Below are 20,344 nucleotides of genomic sequence, written 5' to 3' on the forward strand. Positions count from 1 at the left end.
ACAGGGGAGGGTAGAATTGGACGATACAAAATTGGGATGGGAGAAAAATTGAAAATGGGAGAAAAAAGTAGATAAAAAACTAAAAATAGAGAGTTCCAATCACTGTTGAGAAGGAACAAGATAAGACACGAGACGTCATGTCCTTACTCCCCACACCAGAACGGGGTAACAGAGAGGGAAGGACGTACTCTTTTCGAAATGGCTAGGTGTAAGCTAATAGATGGTAACTTACCTAAGAGTCTATGGCATTATGCGGTACAAGAAGCCGCTTACACCAGGAACAGGTGTTTTAATAAGCACACAGGCACCACCCCGTATACAGCACTGACAGGAAAGAAGTGTAATCTAGCCAGAATGCAAACATTTGGGTCAGTGTGTTATGCTTACCAGCAGGACAGAGGAAAGCTTGAGTCCAGATGTGAAAAAGGACTCTTTGTAGGGCACGACAAAGGAAGCCCCGCTTTTCTAGTCTATTAACCCGGTAAAGGGAAAGTGCAAAAACACAGGCTAGTCAAATTTGTCACAAAGACAACATGTGAGAATGAGACACAGACAGAGGAGCCAGAGCTGGACTATAGTAAGGTGTCAAGAAAGAGAGACACCTCAGCCTAGTGTACTGAGCACAGTCGTACAGACAGACAGTCAACAACCCCCAGAGGACGATGACGAGGAGCACCCGAGGGTGATGTCACGTGCCTCATGCAGTGGGAGGTATCCCTCACGGGAACACAAACCCCCAAAGTATCTGAAAGACTATGCCCAGAGAGAAAGTGATGAGGATGACAGTACACTTACCAGCGTTGATTACTGCTACAGAGTAGTGAGTGGAGTACCTCAGACCTTTAAAGAGGCCACAGTGTCCCCTGAGTCAAGAAAATGGGAGAGAGCAATGGATGAGGAGATGAGGTCCCTAGAGGACAACCATACCTCTAACCAAGTTACCAGAGGGCAGACAGACAGTGGGAGGAAAATGGGTGTACTCAATCAAGGAGGGTATTGAGGGCCACGACAAGTACAAAGCCAGGTTTGTAGCTAAAGGTTACAGTCAGAGGGAAGGTATAGACTACGGTGAGACATTCTCACCTACAGCCAATCTGACCAGTGTACGGGTAGTGATGCAGAAAGCAGCTGAGGACAGTTTGATTTTACACTAGATGGATGTGAAGACAGCCTACCTGCACGCACCCATAGATAGGGAGATATATGGAACAACCTGAAGGTTACGAGAAGAAAGGAGAGAAGCTAGTGTGTAAGCTAGAAAAATCCATTTACGGCCTGAAACAGTCTGGGCGAAATTGGAACAAGATGCTTCATACATGTCTCATTGAAGATCACTTCCTACAGAACCCAGTAGACCCCTGTGTTTACTCAAGGGAGTCAAAAGAGTCAGGAAAAGTGATAATTGTGATTTGGGTGGATGATTTAATCATCGCAGCGGACAACACTAGAAACCTAGAGCAGGTGAAAAGTATGCTCTCCACCAGATTCAAAATGAAGGACCTTGGCAGGTTAAAGCATTTTCTAGGCATGGACTTCGAACAGTCTGCCAGTTGTGTAAAAATATCCCAGAAGTGATACAGTATGTGGAAAAAATCCTGAAACGTTTTGACATGCAAGAATGTAGAACAAGGGAAACACCATGTGATCAAAAACTAGACTACCAAGAGGATGCTCAGAAATCGACAGATGTAAAAATTTACAGAGAAGCTGTAGGTAGCCTCATTTATTTGACAACATGTACTCGCCCTGACCTATGTTTTGTAGTGAGTAAATTGTCACAGCATTTTGCTGATCCCACAGAGGAGCACTGGATTACAGCAAAACATGTTTTTCGTTATCTCAAAGGTACAGCAGATAAACAGCTTTGTTTCAGAAAGAGCAGCGAGGGCTTAGGGCTTAAAGCCTACAATGCAGATTGGGCGGCAGACGCCACAGACAGAAGAAGTACCACAGGGTATTGTCATTGTGTGAGTTTGAACACAGACAGCTCACTGGTTTCATGGAAAACAAAGAAACAGCCCACAGTGGCACTATCAACTTGTGAAGCCGAATACATGGCTCTGGCCATGACAATACAGGAATGTATATAAGTACAACTGCTCGAAGGAATGGATACCTATGTATATAAGAAAACTGTTGTTTTTGAAGACAACCAGGGAACCATTGCAATTGCTAGAAACCCTGTGTGCCGACAGAGGTGTAAACATGTGGATATAAAATATCACTTCATCAGATCTGTCATCAGAGAAGAAAGGATGACTGTCACGATCCTAGGCCCGGTCCTGGCTGGACTGGGCAGGATGGTAATATTGGGCAGTGCCCTCCACCTAACAGTGGGCAATGCCATCCACCCAACATTGGCTCTCCACCCAACATTGGTCTACCACCCTCTAGTGGTCACAAACAATCGGTACACGCTGTAATGATTAATATCCTTAACAGTATGCTGTCATTACATTGTTTGTTGATATTGTTGTTAGCTGTTTAGGTTGTTCTCTGTGTTTGTATCTCTGATTCTGTGTGTTATATAGCCTAGTTCTAGTTCCTTTGTGTTGATTGTTGTATTAGTTCTTATGCCTTCTCCCCCCAGCTGTCGTCCATTACTAATTAACGTTAATTAGGAGCTGTATTTATTGCCTGTGGTTGCTGAGATGTTTGTGGCGACATTCCTCCTGTCTCCTTCCCCGTTTCCTGTCCACGCCGCATTGTGCTGTCATCCTATAGTAAGTGTTAGTGTTTGTTGTTTTGTTCCTATAGTATGTGTTAGTGTTTGTTGTTTTGTTGAGTAAGTTGTTAATTAGTTTCTGTATGTTCTTTGTATTGCACTGGATTCTACAGTAAACTCCCTCTCCAAGCTCCAATCCTCGTCTCTGCCTCCTCCATACCTTTCCCTTTCTGCAAAACTGTATTCTACCTACCTCCACCGTAACAGATGACACTTGTTTATTGTCCTACAGACGACATGGTAGCAGATGCTATGACAAAGCCTGTCTCCAAACTGGAATTGAGAAGATTTGCAGAGGTTGTGTTTGGTGTGTACATATTACCTGTTATGTAATATTGAATGCCATATTCTTTTTGATGTTCTGAACTGTATTATTTTCTTTGAAAGATGTTTTTGAAAAAGTTGTACAGTATACACGACAGCCGTAAGTGGGAGTGTTGAGGTTATGTGTTATATACGATTGCATGTAACTGCTTAACTGTTTCCACAAGAGGGCCCTATAGGCGCAAGGGGACGTAGCTATTGATGCTGACGTCAGGTAAGAGGTATAAAAGGAGTTGTTACCTCCCCCTCGATCTCTTCCTCCGTCGCCTCTCACGAGAGAAGGTCTCATGTGCATAATGATGTGTGAATAATAAACCACGCCAAAGGCTAAAGAGAGGAACCTTGTCGTCATGGCCAAGTTATTGTCGCTCCACAGGTGACTCTGTCAACATTTGGAACTGTTGATTCTGATCTAGTTCTGTATGATTGATAGCATGTATAATGCTGTATATATATTTATTCTCACTGCATATCCTCTGCACCTACACTCAGTAGTACTAACTTGTAGTATTTTGTCCATGGTTAATCACCTGAAGTTAACATTGTATATTACTGTTGCACACTTGTTGTTTACACTCTGGTTGGAAGCCAAACTTATTTTCGTTGTACTTACTTGCGCTGTATAGGCTGTAATGGCAATAAATTTTAATCGAATCGAATCTATTGAACAGTGTTTATTACCACACCTCTGGTTGAGCAGTGCCAGCAGCTCCCCGGCGTGGTACAGGTCGTTGCGTGTCACCCGGCTGAAGCGGAACGAGTTGAGGTTGCAGAAGGTGACGGCGGGGAACACCATCACCGGGGTGGTGATCTCGTCCAGCTTGGTCACGTGCGGGTACTCCAGGTAGTAGTGGATGCGGTCCACGCACACGTACAGCAACAGAGTCAAGGAGCCGAGGAAGAACACGACCCACAGGCAGCGCTTAATGCAGACGCGCTCGTACGTGAAGATGTGCGAGATTCCGTGCAGGGTCGAGTTGTGCGCGAACACCTCCACGGGCGGAGGCTCGTCATGACTGCGGTCCATGTCTTCGGTGTCTCCGTTGAGGTCCATCATTCTTACAACATCAGCACCGAGCAGCACGATCTGAACGCCGATTCGAAAATCAAATCAAAACTGTTCCGCTGAGCCATCAGACTGACGCCTCACTGAGCACAGAGTTTATCTTCATGTACATTTCACTGTAGATTTTACTGTATATTTTTGGACTGTATATTTTAAGAATGTATATACATATTTTAGAATGTATATCTTTGACTGTGTATTTTATTTTTTATTTTTTTACTACCTACATGTTTATTGTGAGCGATCTGCGGACGGTGCTGAATTTCCATCGGGATTAATAAAGTACTTATATTCTATTCTATAGTCTTTATCTACATGGTTATCTCTTACGCGCGCACCCAAATCATGTGCGCATCTAGGATATTAAAAAATAAGAGCATTCTGAATTATAGCTATATAAGTAGTGTTTATTAAAATACGACGACCTGTGGCATATCCAAACGCACCAAACAACGAGATGCTATTTAACCACTGGCCAGGCTTATAGGAAGAACCACTCCGAGCTGGCTGTGGCGTGCATGGTTGCCAGCATCACTCAGTCACACAAGTGATAGAAAAAGAAAAAAACATATTGAAGAATCCCAGCTACTCCAAGTCAGACGAGTATGAATTATGAAAACACGACTCCAGCATTTCAAAAGCTTGCACAACCGAAACGACTTTGCAAAAACGCGAGAAAACCGTCCGTCATTACTGCACTATAGTTGGTCTGTCATGTTGTTTTGCATTAAAGCAAGGAAGCCGAGGTTTGGGTATTATTATTGTTCCGTTTATCAACTCCTATATTGCCAGCCAGTTGGTTATTAGTCCAATATATTCTGCGTGCCAAGAAGAGGAATCGCGAAGACGGAGAAATGTGAATCCAATAATAAGACACTTCCAGTGAATCCCAGTGATGCAAAAAGGAGCAGAGATGACCAGCTTAATGGAATAGTGCCATTCTGTTGTGAGCTCAACTGCAAGCCAACACATCTGAAGCACACAGCCGGTGGAAGGCATGAGTGGGGGTGTGGGGGGGTGACATCACTTCAGCCACAAACTGGAACCATGCACCTGGAAAAAGACGGGAATACAACTCTCTTACACGCGCAACAACAGTCATTTACATAGCTAAAGTACCTACTTGCATCTCAAGTGCAATGTTCTGTATATGTGATCATGAATAAACCATAATAGCCTACTTAGCCCCGCATGGGATGGCGTAAAAAACGATTCACGTTATAGGCAACAATGGTGACACACTCAGGTTTAGCTATAATATAACAATAACAATTTACCAGCGCTTGTATTCCTGTGCTTTATTGTTCTTATTTCTATTATTAAACTGTTCTTAATACTTTAGATACTATTGCTGTATATATATATAGACCCAGCACTTAGAAGTGAATTCACCTCTTGGTATAGCGGTCTGTGTTGTTGCCTGCGACGTGGGAGACCGGGGTTCGACTCCCACTCGGGGCATCAAAGTTTGAGGTGACGTTGTCACAACCGTTACAATGGTGCCGATTGACCCGGATGCCTTGGGTGGAGTGGAGTGAGTTTGAGAGGGTGAGTATAACGGATGGTATCGTGAAGGGCTGGGGCGGGTGAGTAGCGGTGCTATGGGTTAAACTCACTCTCACATCCTCAAAAGACGCAGAAGTGGATTCACCTCTTGGTATAGCGGTCTGTGTTGCTGCCTGCGGTGTGGGAGACCGGGGTTCGACTCCCACTCGGGGCATCGAAGTTTGAGGTGACGTTTGAGGTGACGTCACATATATATATACATATATATATATACATATGTATGTACAGTATATGTATATGTCATCCACCTGTTGTGGGTGTGCTTGCATATAATGTATGCATATACATAAAATGATTCACTTGTTCTATTCTCCATCCATCTATCATCCAGCAACACCATATATCACCGACACCCTGATGGGGGAATCCCCTTTGAATTGCCAATCTGAGGTTTTCAGTGGTGGTTGGTGAAAGATATTGTATAGTGGGGCTGTGCCATATTCACTCAGTTTCAGTAACTACAGTATACAGACCTGCAAACTGATGAGAGGTGAAAAAGGTGAGTTTTTAAACCAAACCCCTGTAGGGGTGTGTGGGGGCATTGTCCATAGTAGATATAAAGACTAGATGGCACAAGGCGGAGTCTCCCACGACTATGCCTGCACCTCATGGTACCAAAGCACCTCAAAGGCACTAAAAACAAAATTACAAACATCACAAAACAAACTGGTCAGACTACTGCTTGACCTTACTCCTAGAACCCACCTCACCCTGCCCACTTTGACAACCTAGGATGGCTTAGAGTAGACGACAGAGTACAGCAACTTGCAATGGGCCTGGTCTACAAGATACACTACACGACAAAAGTACCCATATACATGTCAAAATACTTCCCAAAGGTCAGTGAATACCACGACCACAACACCAGAGGGAGCTCCACAAATCATGTTAAACCCAGATTCGGCTCAAACAAGGGACTAAACACGTTTCGCAATTATGCCACATCAATGTGGAACGCCCTACCCACAGCTGTAATGGAATGTGAATCACTGCACCTTCAAAACCGCTCTCAAAGAGCACCTACGGGAGGCTGCAATTAGAAACTCCAGCCCCTGTAAATGTCCAAACCCAACCCCCTCCAATGTACAGTTTCCCCCCCCCACCCAACCCCCTCCAATGTACAGTCCCCCCCCCCACCTACTCAACCCCCCGCCCCCTCCGCTCCACCTACCCAACCTCCTTCAGTTTCTTCCCCCTCAAATATACTCTCAAATGTATATAATGTATATACTCTCTGTCTATTAATCAGAGTTTACAACGCCAGTGTCTATATGACAGGCGTTGTACTCTTAAACAGTACTGTATATTTGTAGATCTGGTATGTCATAAATGTTTGGATGCAACAGTATACTGTCTATCTGTATGCCATCATTGCCATGTATGTTATATATGTTATGATGAATTGAAAATGGGGGACCCTGATGTAAACAAGACGAAAGTCTTTCTCTGGTCTGCATCCCCTTAACAATTGTGTGTATTGAGCCGTACTGTATTGTACCCATTCTGCAATCTGTTAATACAATTTTCAATCAATCAATCAATCAAAGTTCACTGGCGGCCATCTTGCTACAGTTAACTGCTTTAAGGTGAGTGATCTGCAAAAACAAAAATACTCGTAACTCCCTGAAATCTTGACGGAATTACAAACGGTTTGGTTTATTACAAACGTTATTAACATGGCTACGAATTTTTATATAATTTTTTTTATTTTCATATGAAAGTCCATTTTAAAGTATGCAGAATTTTTCTTTTTTTTTTAGGATTTTATTTGGCGTTTTATGGCTTTATTGCTACTGGGCAGTCCAGTAGAGAGAGACAGAGGAGGAACGGGAGACAGAGTGGGGGGAAGACATTCGGCAAATAACGACGGGTTCGGGAGTCGAACCCCGGTCGGCCGTGTCGCGGCTGAGTGCGCTATGTGGTTCGCCGTTCAAACCAAACGGTTGAAAATTGAGCAAGCTATGGTTATTTCAATAGTACATGCACTATAGACATTCATGTTATGAGTGGGCATGCTACCCTGTAGCAAGATGGCCGCCATTTGGCAACGTCGGTCTCGATTGGCCAGCAGCGTGGGTGATCTATAGTCTTTATATATATCTATGGCATTGTCACCCAGAAGAAAATCGTTGTGATTTTAACATGTAAACGAAGCACTCAGAGAAGAAAGTAAAGGGAAAAGACAACGGTCTCCGGGTCTGACAGCACTACAATTACATTTACATATGAGACTCACTTTCTTTTAGCTGCATACAAATTGGAACAGTCGCACTAACCCTTCCAGAAGCTTTGTGGTCTGGGCTTGAACTTTCCATAAATGTATCTCCATAAATCCATTTTGTTAGATCCAGCACTGAATGTATCTTGTGATTAGGGATCAATAAGCTTAGCTTCCCTCTACTCCTTTGTTGGACATGTCTGCTAACCAAACACATTGCTCTTGACCTTTTGTTTATAATTCCTTATTTTTTTTCTTTTTTTAATGTTTTTCTTTTAATGTTTTTTTTTATTTGTTGCTATGATTGTTTGGTTCGACGGAACAAGATATAGTGAGTTGTTTGGAGAAATATGGAGAATAACTTTTTCAATCATTCATTCATTCATTCATTCAGTTTACAATCAGAGACATGTGTACGTACACAAGCGTCTAACCAGAAAGTGAGAGAGAGCTCTGGTCAGACTTACATTAAATACACAAGCTTGGAATGACAAATGAAAACAAAGATGACAAATGAAAAAACAAAGATGACATTAGGGGTTTGTCGTATCTGACACAAGATTGTTCTGGAGATATGTTTGGTGAATTATATTAATATGTACTGTTGGACTGTGGTAATTCCATGTATGAATAAATAAATGATGATGATGAGAAAAAAAAAAAAAAAAAAAATATTATCAATTTGCGACCATAGACATATATAAAGGCTAGATGACTCACCCGCACTGCTGGCCAATGGAGACCGACGTTGCCATAGATATCGTGTTCTATATATATCTATGGACGTTGCCACATGGCGGCCATCTTGCCACAGGCAGCACGCCCACTCATAACATGAATGTCTATGGTGCATGTACTATTGAACTAACCATATAGCTTGCTCAATTTTCAACCGATTTTCAAACGGTTTTGTTTGTTATAAACGTCAGAGATGTAGTTATCATACTTATAATGGACTTTCATATGAAAATAATTTCAACATGTCCAAGTAGCAAGAATCATAGCCACGTTAATAACGTTTGTAATAAACCAAACCGTTTGTAAATCGGTTGAAAATGTAGCAAGCTATGGTTATTTCAATAGTACATGATGCACCATAGACATTCATGTTATGAGTGGGCGTGCAGCCTGTGACAAGATGGCCGCTGGTGAACTACGCTGGAGACTCCGCCTTGCACCATCTAGTTATATATATCTATGTTTGCGACGGCAACAACAAGTCAACAACTATTAGCGTTAGTTATTTCCTGGTTGGCGTGATTCCAGACGTGATGTCAAACGAATGCCACGGCTCAGCCAAGTATGACTTACGTATGGCGAAAGCACATAAAGGGCTTGCACTAAAACAACCCATAGAAATGCATTGGAGTTTGTGGTGTTTAAAAAAATAAAAAGCCAACACATGAATGAATGAGAGGACTGAGGATCGATCGGCAGCCAGAGAGAAGTCGCCCACGGAGTCGGACAGTGATTCTGAGATTCATTCCAGAACAAAATTAGATAATAATATAATGCGGCTAATTTTAATTATTATTATATTTATCATACATCATCATTATTTTGTAAACAATTTATGTAAAAAAAAAAAAAAAAAAAATATATATATATATTGCCTTTGGCAGGGAGGGCGATGCACAAATCGCCCTAATCAGTCAGCCGCCCCTGGGTTTCTTCCTTTTTTCCCTATTGCTACTGTAGGTTACAGGGAGTTGTTCCTTATCTTCATTGGGGAAAGTCTGGGGTGTTGTAAAAGTGTGGATTTTTAATTTTTTTTTAATGTTTTATTGTGGATCTATTGTGATGTTACTTGTTGATCTGTTAAGCCCATCGAGGCGACTCGTTGTGATTTGGGGCTATACAAATTAATTTGACTTGACTTGACTATTTATTATGCCTACCTTAAATGCAATCAGGATGAAAAATAGCTGCACCCTCTGTGAAGCAAAATGCTTCACTTGACAGATCACTTCTAAAATCAAACTTGTCTCAATATGAATGCAAATCTAACCGCAGATGAATTCTGTGTAAAGTATAGAAGCAGACGTTTTCAACGGTAAAAAAAAAAAAAAGTATGGCGGCATGGATTCACGACGGGGGTTTACCAAATCAGAACCACGGACAGCTCCGAATCACGAACGCTGTCCGTGGTCCTGATTTGGCACGTTTTGGCCTTGAGCAACTGTGTTCCACTCCACGACGACAGGTGGCGCCAGAACGCAACGATCGGCTCTTTCGGTAGAAGAGAGAGAGAGAAGGAAACAAACACGTGACCACTGCTGGAGCGCAGTAAAGATGGCGATGCCCGTAGGCGCAGCACAGCTCTGTCGCCTGACAGGGCGACTTGTCAGTTCTCTGGCTGTCAGACAAACTCGCGGCGGGACAACCCTGGCTGCTAGGAGATGGATCTCGAGAACGACGGGACACTGTGAGTTAACTGTTTCGCAAACGTATGCAAAACTGTCCAGATATGACATACAGTAGTAGCTCCAGCTCACTGCAAAGTAAAGGTCAGCGCTGGCAGATGTCAAGGCATTGTTTTGTCCGACCACCTGTTTGTTTTCACACATTATTGTGTAACTTGATAGGTTTCGAACAAGCTGCCTACAATTGTAATTAAATGATACAAAGTGGCAGGTTATAGTTTCCCTTTGTCTTTGACCTGATCACTTGGGAACAACTGGGGTCGTTTGTATTAATATATGACCCTGGCATGACCTGTTGTTGTTCACAGCTCACGAGCAACAGGAGCAGAACAATAGTTGTGCCAAATCATAGTTATTCTTGACTGAATGTTTTCTTGCCATAAGTTATTTCTCAAGATAAAAACAACGTTTTTCTATTATTTCTATCCTTGATATATTTATAAAAAAAAGATAGTAGGCTTACAGTGTGTTCTGTTAGTTAATTATGACTATATTAATGTTATCTACTAATAAGATAAGATATTCCTTGATTGGGAAATTCGGGCAGCATGGGGGAGGTACAGGTATATGCAGGGTAATGGTAGAAAGACGATCATAAATATAGGCAATACAATTAGATCTCAATATAAAATGAGAAGCAACATATGACAATATAATAAACGAAATATAAAAAGATGAGACAATTAAACTGTGTAAACAAAGGTGCAGATGAGGGTCTGTATGCCCCATCCATTATATTATGTTACAATAAACATAGGCAATAAAGAATTATAATCTGAATATATATATGAGTAAAGTAAAAGTAAACAATATACACAAGGTACCCTAACTGGCACAATATAATAGTTTCGGTAAAATTTTAACCCTTTCACTACCACACTACAGAAGGTTAACCCTTTCACTACCACATGTATGTAGTGTGGTAGTGAAAGGTGTAACTGAGGGGTTACAAAACCCTGACTGTATTAAAGATTGTGATAGATTAAACCACTGCTAATTATCATTATTATTACTTGCCAGAAAGTACAGTTAATTATGGCAGACACTCAGAATAATACGGCACGGTGACAAAGAAATATCATTTAGAATATTTATTATGCAGCAAATTGTACAGAGATGGGAATTAAGGTCGCGCTTGTATGGCGAAGAATATGAATAAGTCAGTCAGTAGCAAACGTCAGTTGGAATGAATAATTCCTACGATGGGGTACTAGACTAAACGCCGCCTGGCGTAGGATGGCAATATAGGGGGAAACGCTGGTACCGCTGGAGACAGGGGGTTTCCTCCCAGAGATGTAAGCTCTGGAGGAAGGAAGAATGTTCGGATACTCAGTCTGTTCAATTGAAGAAGAAGGGGGTTCTCGTATAGAATCCATTCCTTGTAATCCAAAGGCTCAGCAACAAAGCAATAACTGTAATCCAATTGCCCGATAGCAATGACGATAGCCAGCTAGCTTCGGTCCACGAAGCCAGCCCGAAGTAGATCTTCAAGGTGGTTAAATCCAAACGACAGTGGGTATTAACGATGCTCTTCTCCAGGTAGTACGTTCCACAATCACTATAATCCAACCAATACTGGTTCTGCGATCGCCGCCGTCGGTTCCAATATGCACATGTCCAGTAGGTTCTATGACTAGGCCCTCCTCGTGTACTGGCACCAATGTATTTAGTCCACGCACACTGGCTAAGGTTCCACTAGCTACTAAACGAACGAACTGCTGGGTAATGCTGCACACGAACGAACTGCTGTTGGCACGATGCACAATAAATAACGACTCTTTACTTCACATTAAGCTAAGTCGAACTTGACGTTACTGCATTAACTCTGACACTTTTACTATTCACTTCGCACGTGGTTCACAACACTCTGTTTAGACAAACTGCTTCACTTGCACTGTTTTACCGAACGCCGAACTCCGAACTGCTGCTGTTCGCACCTGCCACGATATATATACTTAAGTGGCTTTCTAGTGCCAAACCTCAGCTCTCGTCTCGAATCAATGCGCCGGCTCCAGGCATGTTCCAACATGCCCAGACTCGCCCTTGAACCTGACTTTAGGGGCGCGCCGTCTGGCGCCGAGAACGTTATCCAATGAGGAAAGTGAATATTACTAGGATTCAAACGCAGGCTTAAAGGGATATAACTTGTATATATAAATAATATACAAGGTATATAAAACAATAAACGTAGATTCTCAGCTTTAATCTGGCCCTTCACAACAAAAGGGTTAACCCTTTGGTAGTGTGGAAGGGTTGAAATACTAAACAAAAAATATATATTTTTTTCTCGTCCCCTCTTCTCTTCGTCCCTCTCTCCGCCGCAGACCTGCAGTTCAAGCTGGACGCAAGGACGGCACACAGCAGCCTGGACCTCTTCAAGAAGGACACGGGCATCATCTACCGCATGCTGGGCCTGGACCCCAGCCGCGTCGGGGACAGCCCCGAGCGCTTCCAGGACTGGGCCGTGGTGTTCGGCGACGAGAGGATCACGGGCGGGCGCCACTACTGGGAGGTGACCGTCAAGAAGTCCCAGGAGTTCCGCATCGGCGTGGCCGAGGCGCTCATGTCCCGGCACGAGTGCGTGGGCTCCAGCAGCTCCTCCTGGGTGTTCGGCTACGCCCGGCGCAAGTGGTTCGCCATGACCGCCAACGCGGTCCCCGTGACATTGGTGGGCAAGCCGGACCGCGTGGGCGTCCTGCTGGACTACGAGGCGGGCCTGTTGAGGCTGGTGGACGTCCATAAGCCCACGGTCATCCACACCATTAAGGCCCGGTTCCAGGGCCCCGTCTGCCCGGCGTTTGGCCTTTGGGACGGGGAGCTGCTCACACACTCTGGCCTGGAGGAGCCAGAGGGCTTAAAGTGAAGAAGGCACAGGCAGAGCTGGTACTGATGACATGGGTGTGAGAGGGGAGTCCTGGGCCTGGGTGTGAGAGGGGGGTCCTGGGCCTGGGTGTGAGAGGGGAGTCGTGGGCATGGGTGTGCATTCGACTGGGCAATTTGGAAGCATGTCTTTTTAGAATCTGTCCCAGAAAAGAAAGCAATATTCCTCAAAGGTCAGACTTGGAGCTCAATGTGTGCGCTAATCACAGGGGGACGGGGAAGTAAGTCCGTGGACTAGTTGGGTCGGTCTACCATGGCTGTAACAATGCAAGTTCATGCAATATGTGTGCAGTGTACAACCTCATGCATTATCTCTGAGGCAAACTAACACAAATTACATGATTATCTTTGTGACGGTTCTTATTGCTGCTTTAAGTTCTAATATTATACACGCTGCCATTATAATGAATTCAGTAACACACCTCTTTTGAGTTTCAACATAGTGTATTGAAAGGAATTACTTGATTAAAAACCTTTTCATATTTACTTTGTCTTTATTTACAGAATACCATACATTTATACATTTTAAAGGACTGAAGCTCAGTTTGAAGGTTAGACCCGAGGAGGCATTTCATTAAAACGGCACAGACATTTGTTTAAATTACACGTGTATCAAAACAGGACAATGAATAAATAGCATTAGTTTAAATGATTTGATTATAGACACTGCTCATGATGTCGCTTAACAGTACAGCACGGTCAGGCACTTAATGCTAAGACTGGGTTAGATTCATCTTGACCTACAGTACCGGTACTATGCTGCATAAGTAGTAGTACTGTGGAGACGGTTAAAAAGGGTCAAATAAGAGCATTTACACCCAAAGAGAGGACAAGATTGCAATTTCACAAGTGACATCACTACCCAACATCGCGAACTCTCACCCATTTCTAATATCTGCTGACCTGGCCTGTGGGAAACAGACTTCACCAGCCAGTTTACATTCTGCAGACATTCCTCCGCGTGCCAGTAACGGTGGTCACTAGACACTCGCAGGCCCTTTGCACTCTTACACCTGTCCCTCCCCAGAAACGTGAGCCTCTCGCCAGCCAGCGCCACGCGACCGCGTAGGTTAAATTCCACAGCCTCATCCATTCTGCCACCTGAAATGGATTCCAAATTCGGGTGGTGAAGTGGAGATGGGTTTTCACTTAAGGAGTGAGTTTCCACCAAGGGGCTGCTACCATTGCAAGGTTTCAACCCCATTGCATACAGAAATAAATGACTTCCTGTTGAGGTAGAATAATTGGCACAGCTAGGACTCCTACACTAATAAATAGTATAACAAAGCTACAGTTCCGGAGTTATTGTGCCATCATTACTGAGAAGCATGAAATGTAGGCCCACGGTACTAATACAATAAGTTATTAAGCTGCTATTGACAGCAGTGAATCATCATGACATATTTCAATATCGAACAAATATATATTAACATTGGACACATTAAGCTTATATATTTACATCACAGTGGCATTTCCAATGAGGGCTATATGTGCACAAAAGTATAGTTTCTTTAGTCAATGGTCAAAAGCATCTTCCACCAGAAAAGCAACTGATTACGTGTTGCTGTCTTATACAATACTACGCTGATACTTTACATATTTTTTTATATATATATATATTTTTGTTTTACAAAAAATACATGTTCAGTTACATCCATGAATAATTCCTTCCACATACAGAAACAAATGCAATAAAAAAATAATTAATATCTGCATTACACAATATCTCAAGCTTTAAAGGGCAAGTGCAGAATGTTGGCCCCATAGCCCGATGTCCTACTTAACGCGTTGAGAAGGGACTCTACCCTTCGACAACATTGTCAATGAGTAGGAAATAGCGATAGCAGTCAGACATTCTGAACTCACCCTAAGTTACTGCATTTTACAGTGTCTGAGACAGATCATCGTCCCAACAATAGTGTAGTGTGCCTTACTAAATATACATTCATTCATCTACCCTTTATCCATTTCAACCCTCTTGAAGGTGCACAGGGGTCACAAGGTGTATTTAACCCTTCCAGGTATACGATCTAAAGAACTGAGAACAATGCGCTACTGACAATTCCTAGGATAGAAAACATTCCAAAAGTCGTACAGCTAAAAGGGTTAATAAACTGTACTGCCCTGCAGAAGCTAACCACAGTAATCCCAATATGTTTCTAAATTGAGTTACAAGTGAAATTGAGCTTCTCAATATCTGTTTTATCATGTGACAAAGTTTCAGAGTTCGATCTTGCTCTTCTTTTTTTTTTTTTTAGAAAAGGGGTATAAAGAATTAACTACAAAATCACTGGATAGCTTCTTGCAGGGCAGTGTAGACATTAGGGTGTGCATTGCAATGCATCGATCCTAAGGTGACGATTCAACTGCATCGATGTTGGAATCGATTATAAAATAATAAAATATAATTTATTTTTAGGTCGATTTTTTTTATTGACCTATAGTCCATTCATGCTGAGTGAATCAGTTTCCCCAGCCACATTTGTGTATTAAAAATGTTGGGGGGAATTAACTGATCGAAAATGTATCGAATCGAATCAAATCAAATCGTGGTCAAATGAAGAGATTTCACGATGCATTGAATCGTTGCCTGAAGAATCGTAATCGAATCGAATCGTTGTGGGGTCAAATATTTTACACCCCTAGTAGACGTCCTTAGTCTCTATACAACAAGTCACTGATTAGTATAATCATGGGTTCGAGCCAGACGTGTGTCCAGTGAGGTCTTCTGTCTCTCCGCGTCCGACTGCGTGTCGGGGCACATGCTCTGGTACTCCCGCAGGACGGTCACCACCGTGTCGTGGCTAAACTGCATGGCGTCGTCCAGCGGTGTGTTGCCCCATCTGATGAAGCGGAAGAAGGTGAGGTTCATTACATTTACATTTAGCCACTTAGCCACTTAGCTGACGCTCTTATCCAAAGCGAATTACAAGTTCTTGTACGAAGAGGGTACAACTCTTTCAGCTGAGTAACAATTAGGGATGCACCGATCCGACTTATTCAGTCCCGATACCGATACCTGGGCTTTGGGTATCGGCCGATACCGAGTACCGATCCAATACCCATTGTTCAATTAATACACCGTATGCCTCACTGTGTGGAAGATACTGGGATCATTCTTTTGTGCAAGGCAACATCAGGCTTGACTTAAAACATTACTTTCCTAACTTAGTGAAACAAAATGTTGTCATCTGTACATATATATATATATTTTGTAATACAATTGATTGAATAAAGCATAAAAAATACTCGATCTAGCTAATTCATATCGGGGCCGATATCCGATATCAATATTGGATCGGTGCATCCCTAGTAACAATGTTCATCAAAGTGTTGACACTTGAGTGCTATGGTGTTGAGTGCATAGTGGTAGAGACATATTCGTATATTAGGGAGAGTGCATGATATAGAAGACAGTGAGAAGGTTATTGTTTTAGTTATTTTCCGTATTTTTCTTTCCATTTCAGATATTAATTGAAGAAGTGTGTCTTTAGTCGACAGATAGACAGACAGAGGTGGAACGTAACTAGTTACAATTACTCGAGTTACAATGTACTACAATGTCATTCAGCTGACGCTTTATCCAAAGCGACTTACAGGTTGTCAGATTGACAACAAGTCAGCAGGAAGGCTACATCTCTGGCAGCTATGGGTCAGTGGCATTGTTTGTCAAATAATGTCGAACTTGAGTGTTACACTCTTGAGTGCGTAGTAGTATACTATAGACATATTAGCAAGATAGGTAGCAGTATAAGAGTAGTAGCATAGTATTAGGGTGCATAATAGTAAAGAGGTTAGAGGGGTAGTCTTTATACTTTTTTTTACTAGTATTTGAGAACACTTATTTCTGAGTACTTTTGTACTTTCACTTCTAGGTGAGTAGTAGTACAGTATCTACTACATTTACTTGAGTAGCCTAAGTGTTATTTTACGAGGAGTAAGTACAATGAGATCGATTTTATTTATTTATTGTAAAACAATCATTCTGGACTTTACTTTGTCATAACTGATGCTAGCTTTGTTTACCTTAGACGAATTAAATATAAATATCAATCTATTTGCAAAGATCATGCCGCTAGAAGAGTGCAATACATTTCGAGGAGGCCATTTTGTAACATTTGAATGATTTTCATTTGAAAGATTTAAAAAAAAAATTGTGCGCGCTACTCTTAATTTGACTTGATTAATTTTCTGAACAATTAAAGTAACTAAAGAAAAAGTCATTCTACTTGAGCAATACATTTCAGGACTCTCTCCACCTCTGTAGTTGGATAGTGTTGTGGATATCGGAGGCAAGAATGCGCTGGTCAAATCATCTTGGTTGCTACAAATTTGATTAGCTTAAACAGAGTATCGAATACTATAATAATTTAGGTCAAGAGTTAGGTTAGAAGAGGACTCAACAGGTAAGACAACGGGTAAGATGGGTAGACAGGAAAGGGTGTAGGAGTGTCCGGATCCTTACCTGTCTTTAACGTAGGGATTCACTTTACACACCTCGGTAAGGAAGATGACCGCATCCAAATGACCTATGATGTGATGTGGAAAAAAAATAAGACAAATCCATTTTCAGCCCCCGCAAGTCATTCATCAACACCGTATTTAATACCCAGATCAGATCATAATCCACTGTTATGCAAATTCACTTGTCTAAATACCAGGTCTTATTAAGGAAGGAAAGGACCGTCGGCGAGGCGTTATACCTTCAGAAGCTGCCACGTGGATGGCTGAGCGAGAGTCATAGTCCCTCTCCTCCATGTTCACACCCGAAAGGGCAAACCTGAAGGGATGGCCGAGAGAGGCAGGCCGGAGAGAGAGAGGGAGAGAGAGAGGGGGAGAGAGAGAGGGGGAGAGAGAGAGGGGGAGAGAGAGGGGGGGGAGAGAGGGAGAGAGACAGAGGGGGTGGGAGAGAGAGGGGGAAAGAGAGATAGGGGGGGCGTGGCGAGAGAGAAGAGTAAAAGGTTAACCAAAGTGTCTTCCTGACATTACAGAAGTACAAAAACTGAATTGTATTACGCTAATATGAAAGAAGATTAGTTTAAAACAAAGCGGGCAAAGGAATTATTAAGATGGTATCATTGGACTGTAGTCCGGCAGTCTGGAGCCAAAGGAGCTTATTAATGATGAAGAAAAACAGGCCGGGTTTGTGTCCTTCCGTATACACATACCTCCTCAGGGAGGTGACGTCACCGTTGTAGGCAGCGAACATCAGGCTCACCACAGACCTGTTCTAATGGGGGACACGGTAAATATAGGTTGATGGATTTATTTATAATAAGGGTTACAAATATATATATGTTAGAATATTATGGTTTTTAATTCATATTTAGATATAGATAGAGTAAATAGATAGATTAGATTGATAGATACAGTAGATATATACAGTAGACAGACAGATATATAGATAGACAGACAAAGATACACACAGATAAATACACAGATAAATACATACATAAAGCATACATACATACATACATACATACATACATACATACATACATACATACATACATACATACATACATACATACATACATACATACATACATGCAAACATACATACATACATACATACATACATACATACATACATACATACATACATACATACATACATACATACATACATACATACATACATGCATGCATGCAAACATACATACATACATACATACATACATGCAAACATACATACATACATACATACATACATACATACATACATACATACATACATACATACATACATACATACATACATACATACATACAGTACATACATACATACATACATACGTCCATATATACAGTACATATAAAACTACAGTTAGTTCTTACAGGGTCATCATCGGGTCTTCTAGGGTCATGCTTCTTAGCAAAGTGTCTCAGATTGTCGTAGTTATGGAAGTTGAAGTGGGACACCAGCTCCTGATCAAAGGTTAAAAACAAGATTGAATATAAGAAATAATGACATTTCAACCAAGTCATTTAACAATATGGAGGAGGGGGGTCGACGATGCCACTGAGTGAGCAGTACCTGACAGAAGTGGATGCCTCGAACGCTGTTACCGACCCGGTCCAGGGGAGGCGACCAGCACATCACCCCCATGACGTTGGGCACCACCAGCAACACGGCCCCCGAAACGCCCGATTTGGCCGGCAACCCCACCTGAGTGACAGAGGGTCAAACAATATTAACCTTCTGTAGTGTGTGGTAGTGAAAGGGTTAAGTGCAGTGTAAAAAGCCTCATTGCAACACAGTATGGGCACGTGATTATGTCATCTTTCCTGAGTTATTTCCATAATTTTCTGGTCAACAAATTATGGAAAATTCCATATTATTAACATTTGTATCATGATGGGGGAGGTAGAGCAGTCGTCTGGTAATCCGGATGTTCCCGGGTTCGATTCCCGCTCCTCCCCGGGCAGCATGTCGAAGTGTCCTTGAGCAAGACACTTAACCCCCTAACGGCTCCCGATGAGCAGGTCGGCACCTTGCATGGTGTGTGAATGTGTGAGTCAATGGGTGAATGTGAGGAACAAAATTGTAAAGCGCTATATGAATGCACAATTTACCATTAAATGGTAAATAGTTTCAACAATGGTTTTCATTGTATTATAACATTGTATGTGGACGACATTCCATTGTCGAACTCTGTTTTGCAGGCCGAGTCGTACAGGTGTAGTGGTGGCAGCTCTGTGTAGGAGTGTGGGCAATATCATGGTAGATAATTGACACAGTGGAAGGTGCCGCGGCAAAACTGAAATGACCATCAAACGATACCATCAAATGATACCATAAAACGATACCATCAAACGATACCATCAAACGGTACCATCAAATTACCGCAATACTCCTTTGTAAGTATCGTTGTTACCTTTCCGTGCTGTGGAGGCATTTATGATTCCAAATAGCCGATATGAATAAATCCTTCTATTATTTCCTGTGAACTCACGTGGAAGGCGAACTCTCCCGAGAAGTCGTACATCCCACAGGAGTGCATGAGGCTCAGCGTGTTGCGCACGGCCTCAGGACTCAGCACGTGCTCGCCTGTAATTGGACAGATGCCCCCGTTGGCCAGAGTGGCAGCCATGACGCTACTCGACTCACAGGTGACTTCGATGGAGCACAGCTGGAACGA

At 42.4% G+C, this 20,344-nt stretch overlaps 3 protein-coding genes across 3 annotated transcripts in view; 1 reads left to right on the forward strand and 2 right to left on the reverse strand.

Annotated features, from left to right (window-relative positions):
- Positions 1–4,195, reverse strand: part of LOC311243577 (acid-sensing ion channel 1-like) — a gene marked incomplete at its 3' end in the record, with an annotated part of 214,241 nt that extends 210,046 nt beyond the window's left edge. Inside the window, exon 1 of the mRNA XM_084332848.1 lies at positions 3,736–4,195. Coding sequence (XP_084188974.1) covers positions 3,736–4,106 — 371 coding nt within the window. The 5' untranslated portion in view covers positions 4,107–4,195. The remainder of the gene's footprint in view (positions 1–3,735) is intronic.
- Positions 4,196–10,175: 5,980 nt separating this feature from the next.
- spryd4 (SPRY domain containing 4) lies at positions 10,176–13,686 on the forward strand. Its single transcript, XM_084333003.1, has 2 exons — positions 10,176–10,324; positions 12,647–13,686. Exons 1-2 carry the CDS (start codon positions 10,192–10,194, stop codon positions 13,183–13,185), a joined length of 672 nt encoding a protein of 223 aa, XP_084189129.1. The 5' UTR covers positions 10,176–10,191; the 3' UTR covers positions 13,186–13,686.
- A 133-nt stretch (positions 13,687–13,819) lies between these two features.
- gls2a (glutaminase 2a (liver, mitochondrial)) overlaps positions 13,820–20,344 on the reverse strand; it is a 46,227-nt gene continuing 39,702 nt past the window's right edge. Inside the window, exons 12-18 of the mRNA XM_084333002.1 lie at positions 20,159–20,335; positions 19,240–19,371; positions 19,041–19,130; positions 18,371–18,432; positions 17,906–17,982; positions 17,668–17,731; positions 13,820–16,045 (exon numbers count right to left, since the gene is read on the reverse strand). Coding sequence (XP_084189128.1) covers positions 15,877–16,045; positions 17,668–17,731; positions 17,906–17,982; positions 18,371–18,432; positions 19,041–19,130; positions 19,240–19,371; positions 20,159–20,335 — 771 coding nt within the window. The 3' untranslated portion in view covers positions 13,820–15,876. The remainder of the gene's footprint in view (positions 16,046–17,667; positions 17,732–17,905; positions 17,983–18,370; positions 18,433–19,040; positions 19,131–19,239; positions 19,372–20,158; positions 20,336–20,344) is intronic.

This window comes from Notolepis coatsorum (genome assembly GCF_963971535.1).
Source record: "Notolepis coatsorum genome assembly, chromosome: 17".
Lineage (NCBI taxonomy): Eukaryota > Metazoa > Chordata > Actinopteri > Aulopiformes > Paralepididae > Notolepis > Notolepis coatsorum.

Coding starts and splice junctions, on each gene's coding strand:
- spryd4 (XM_084333003.1), top strand. CDS start 10,192: ATGGCGATGCCCGTAGGCGCAGCACAGCTCTGTCGCCTGACAGGGCGA. Junction 10,325..12,646: donor CTCGAGAACGACGGGACACT/GTGAGTTAACTG, acceptor TCTCCGCCGCAG/ACCTGCAGTTCAAGCTGGAC.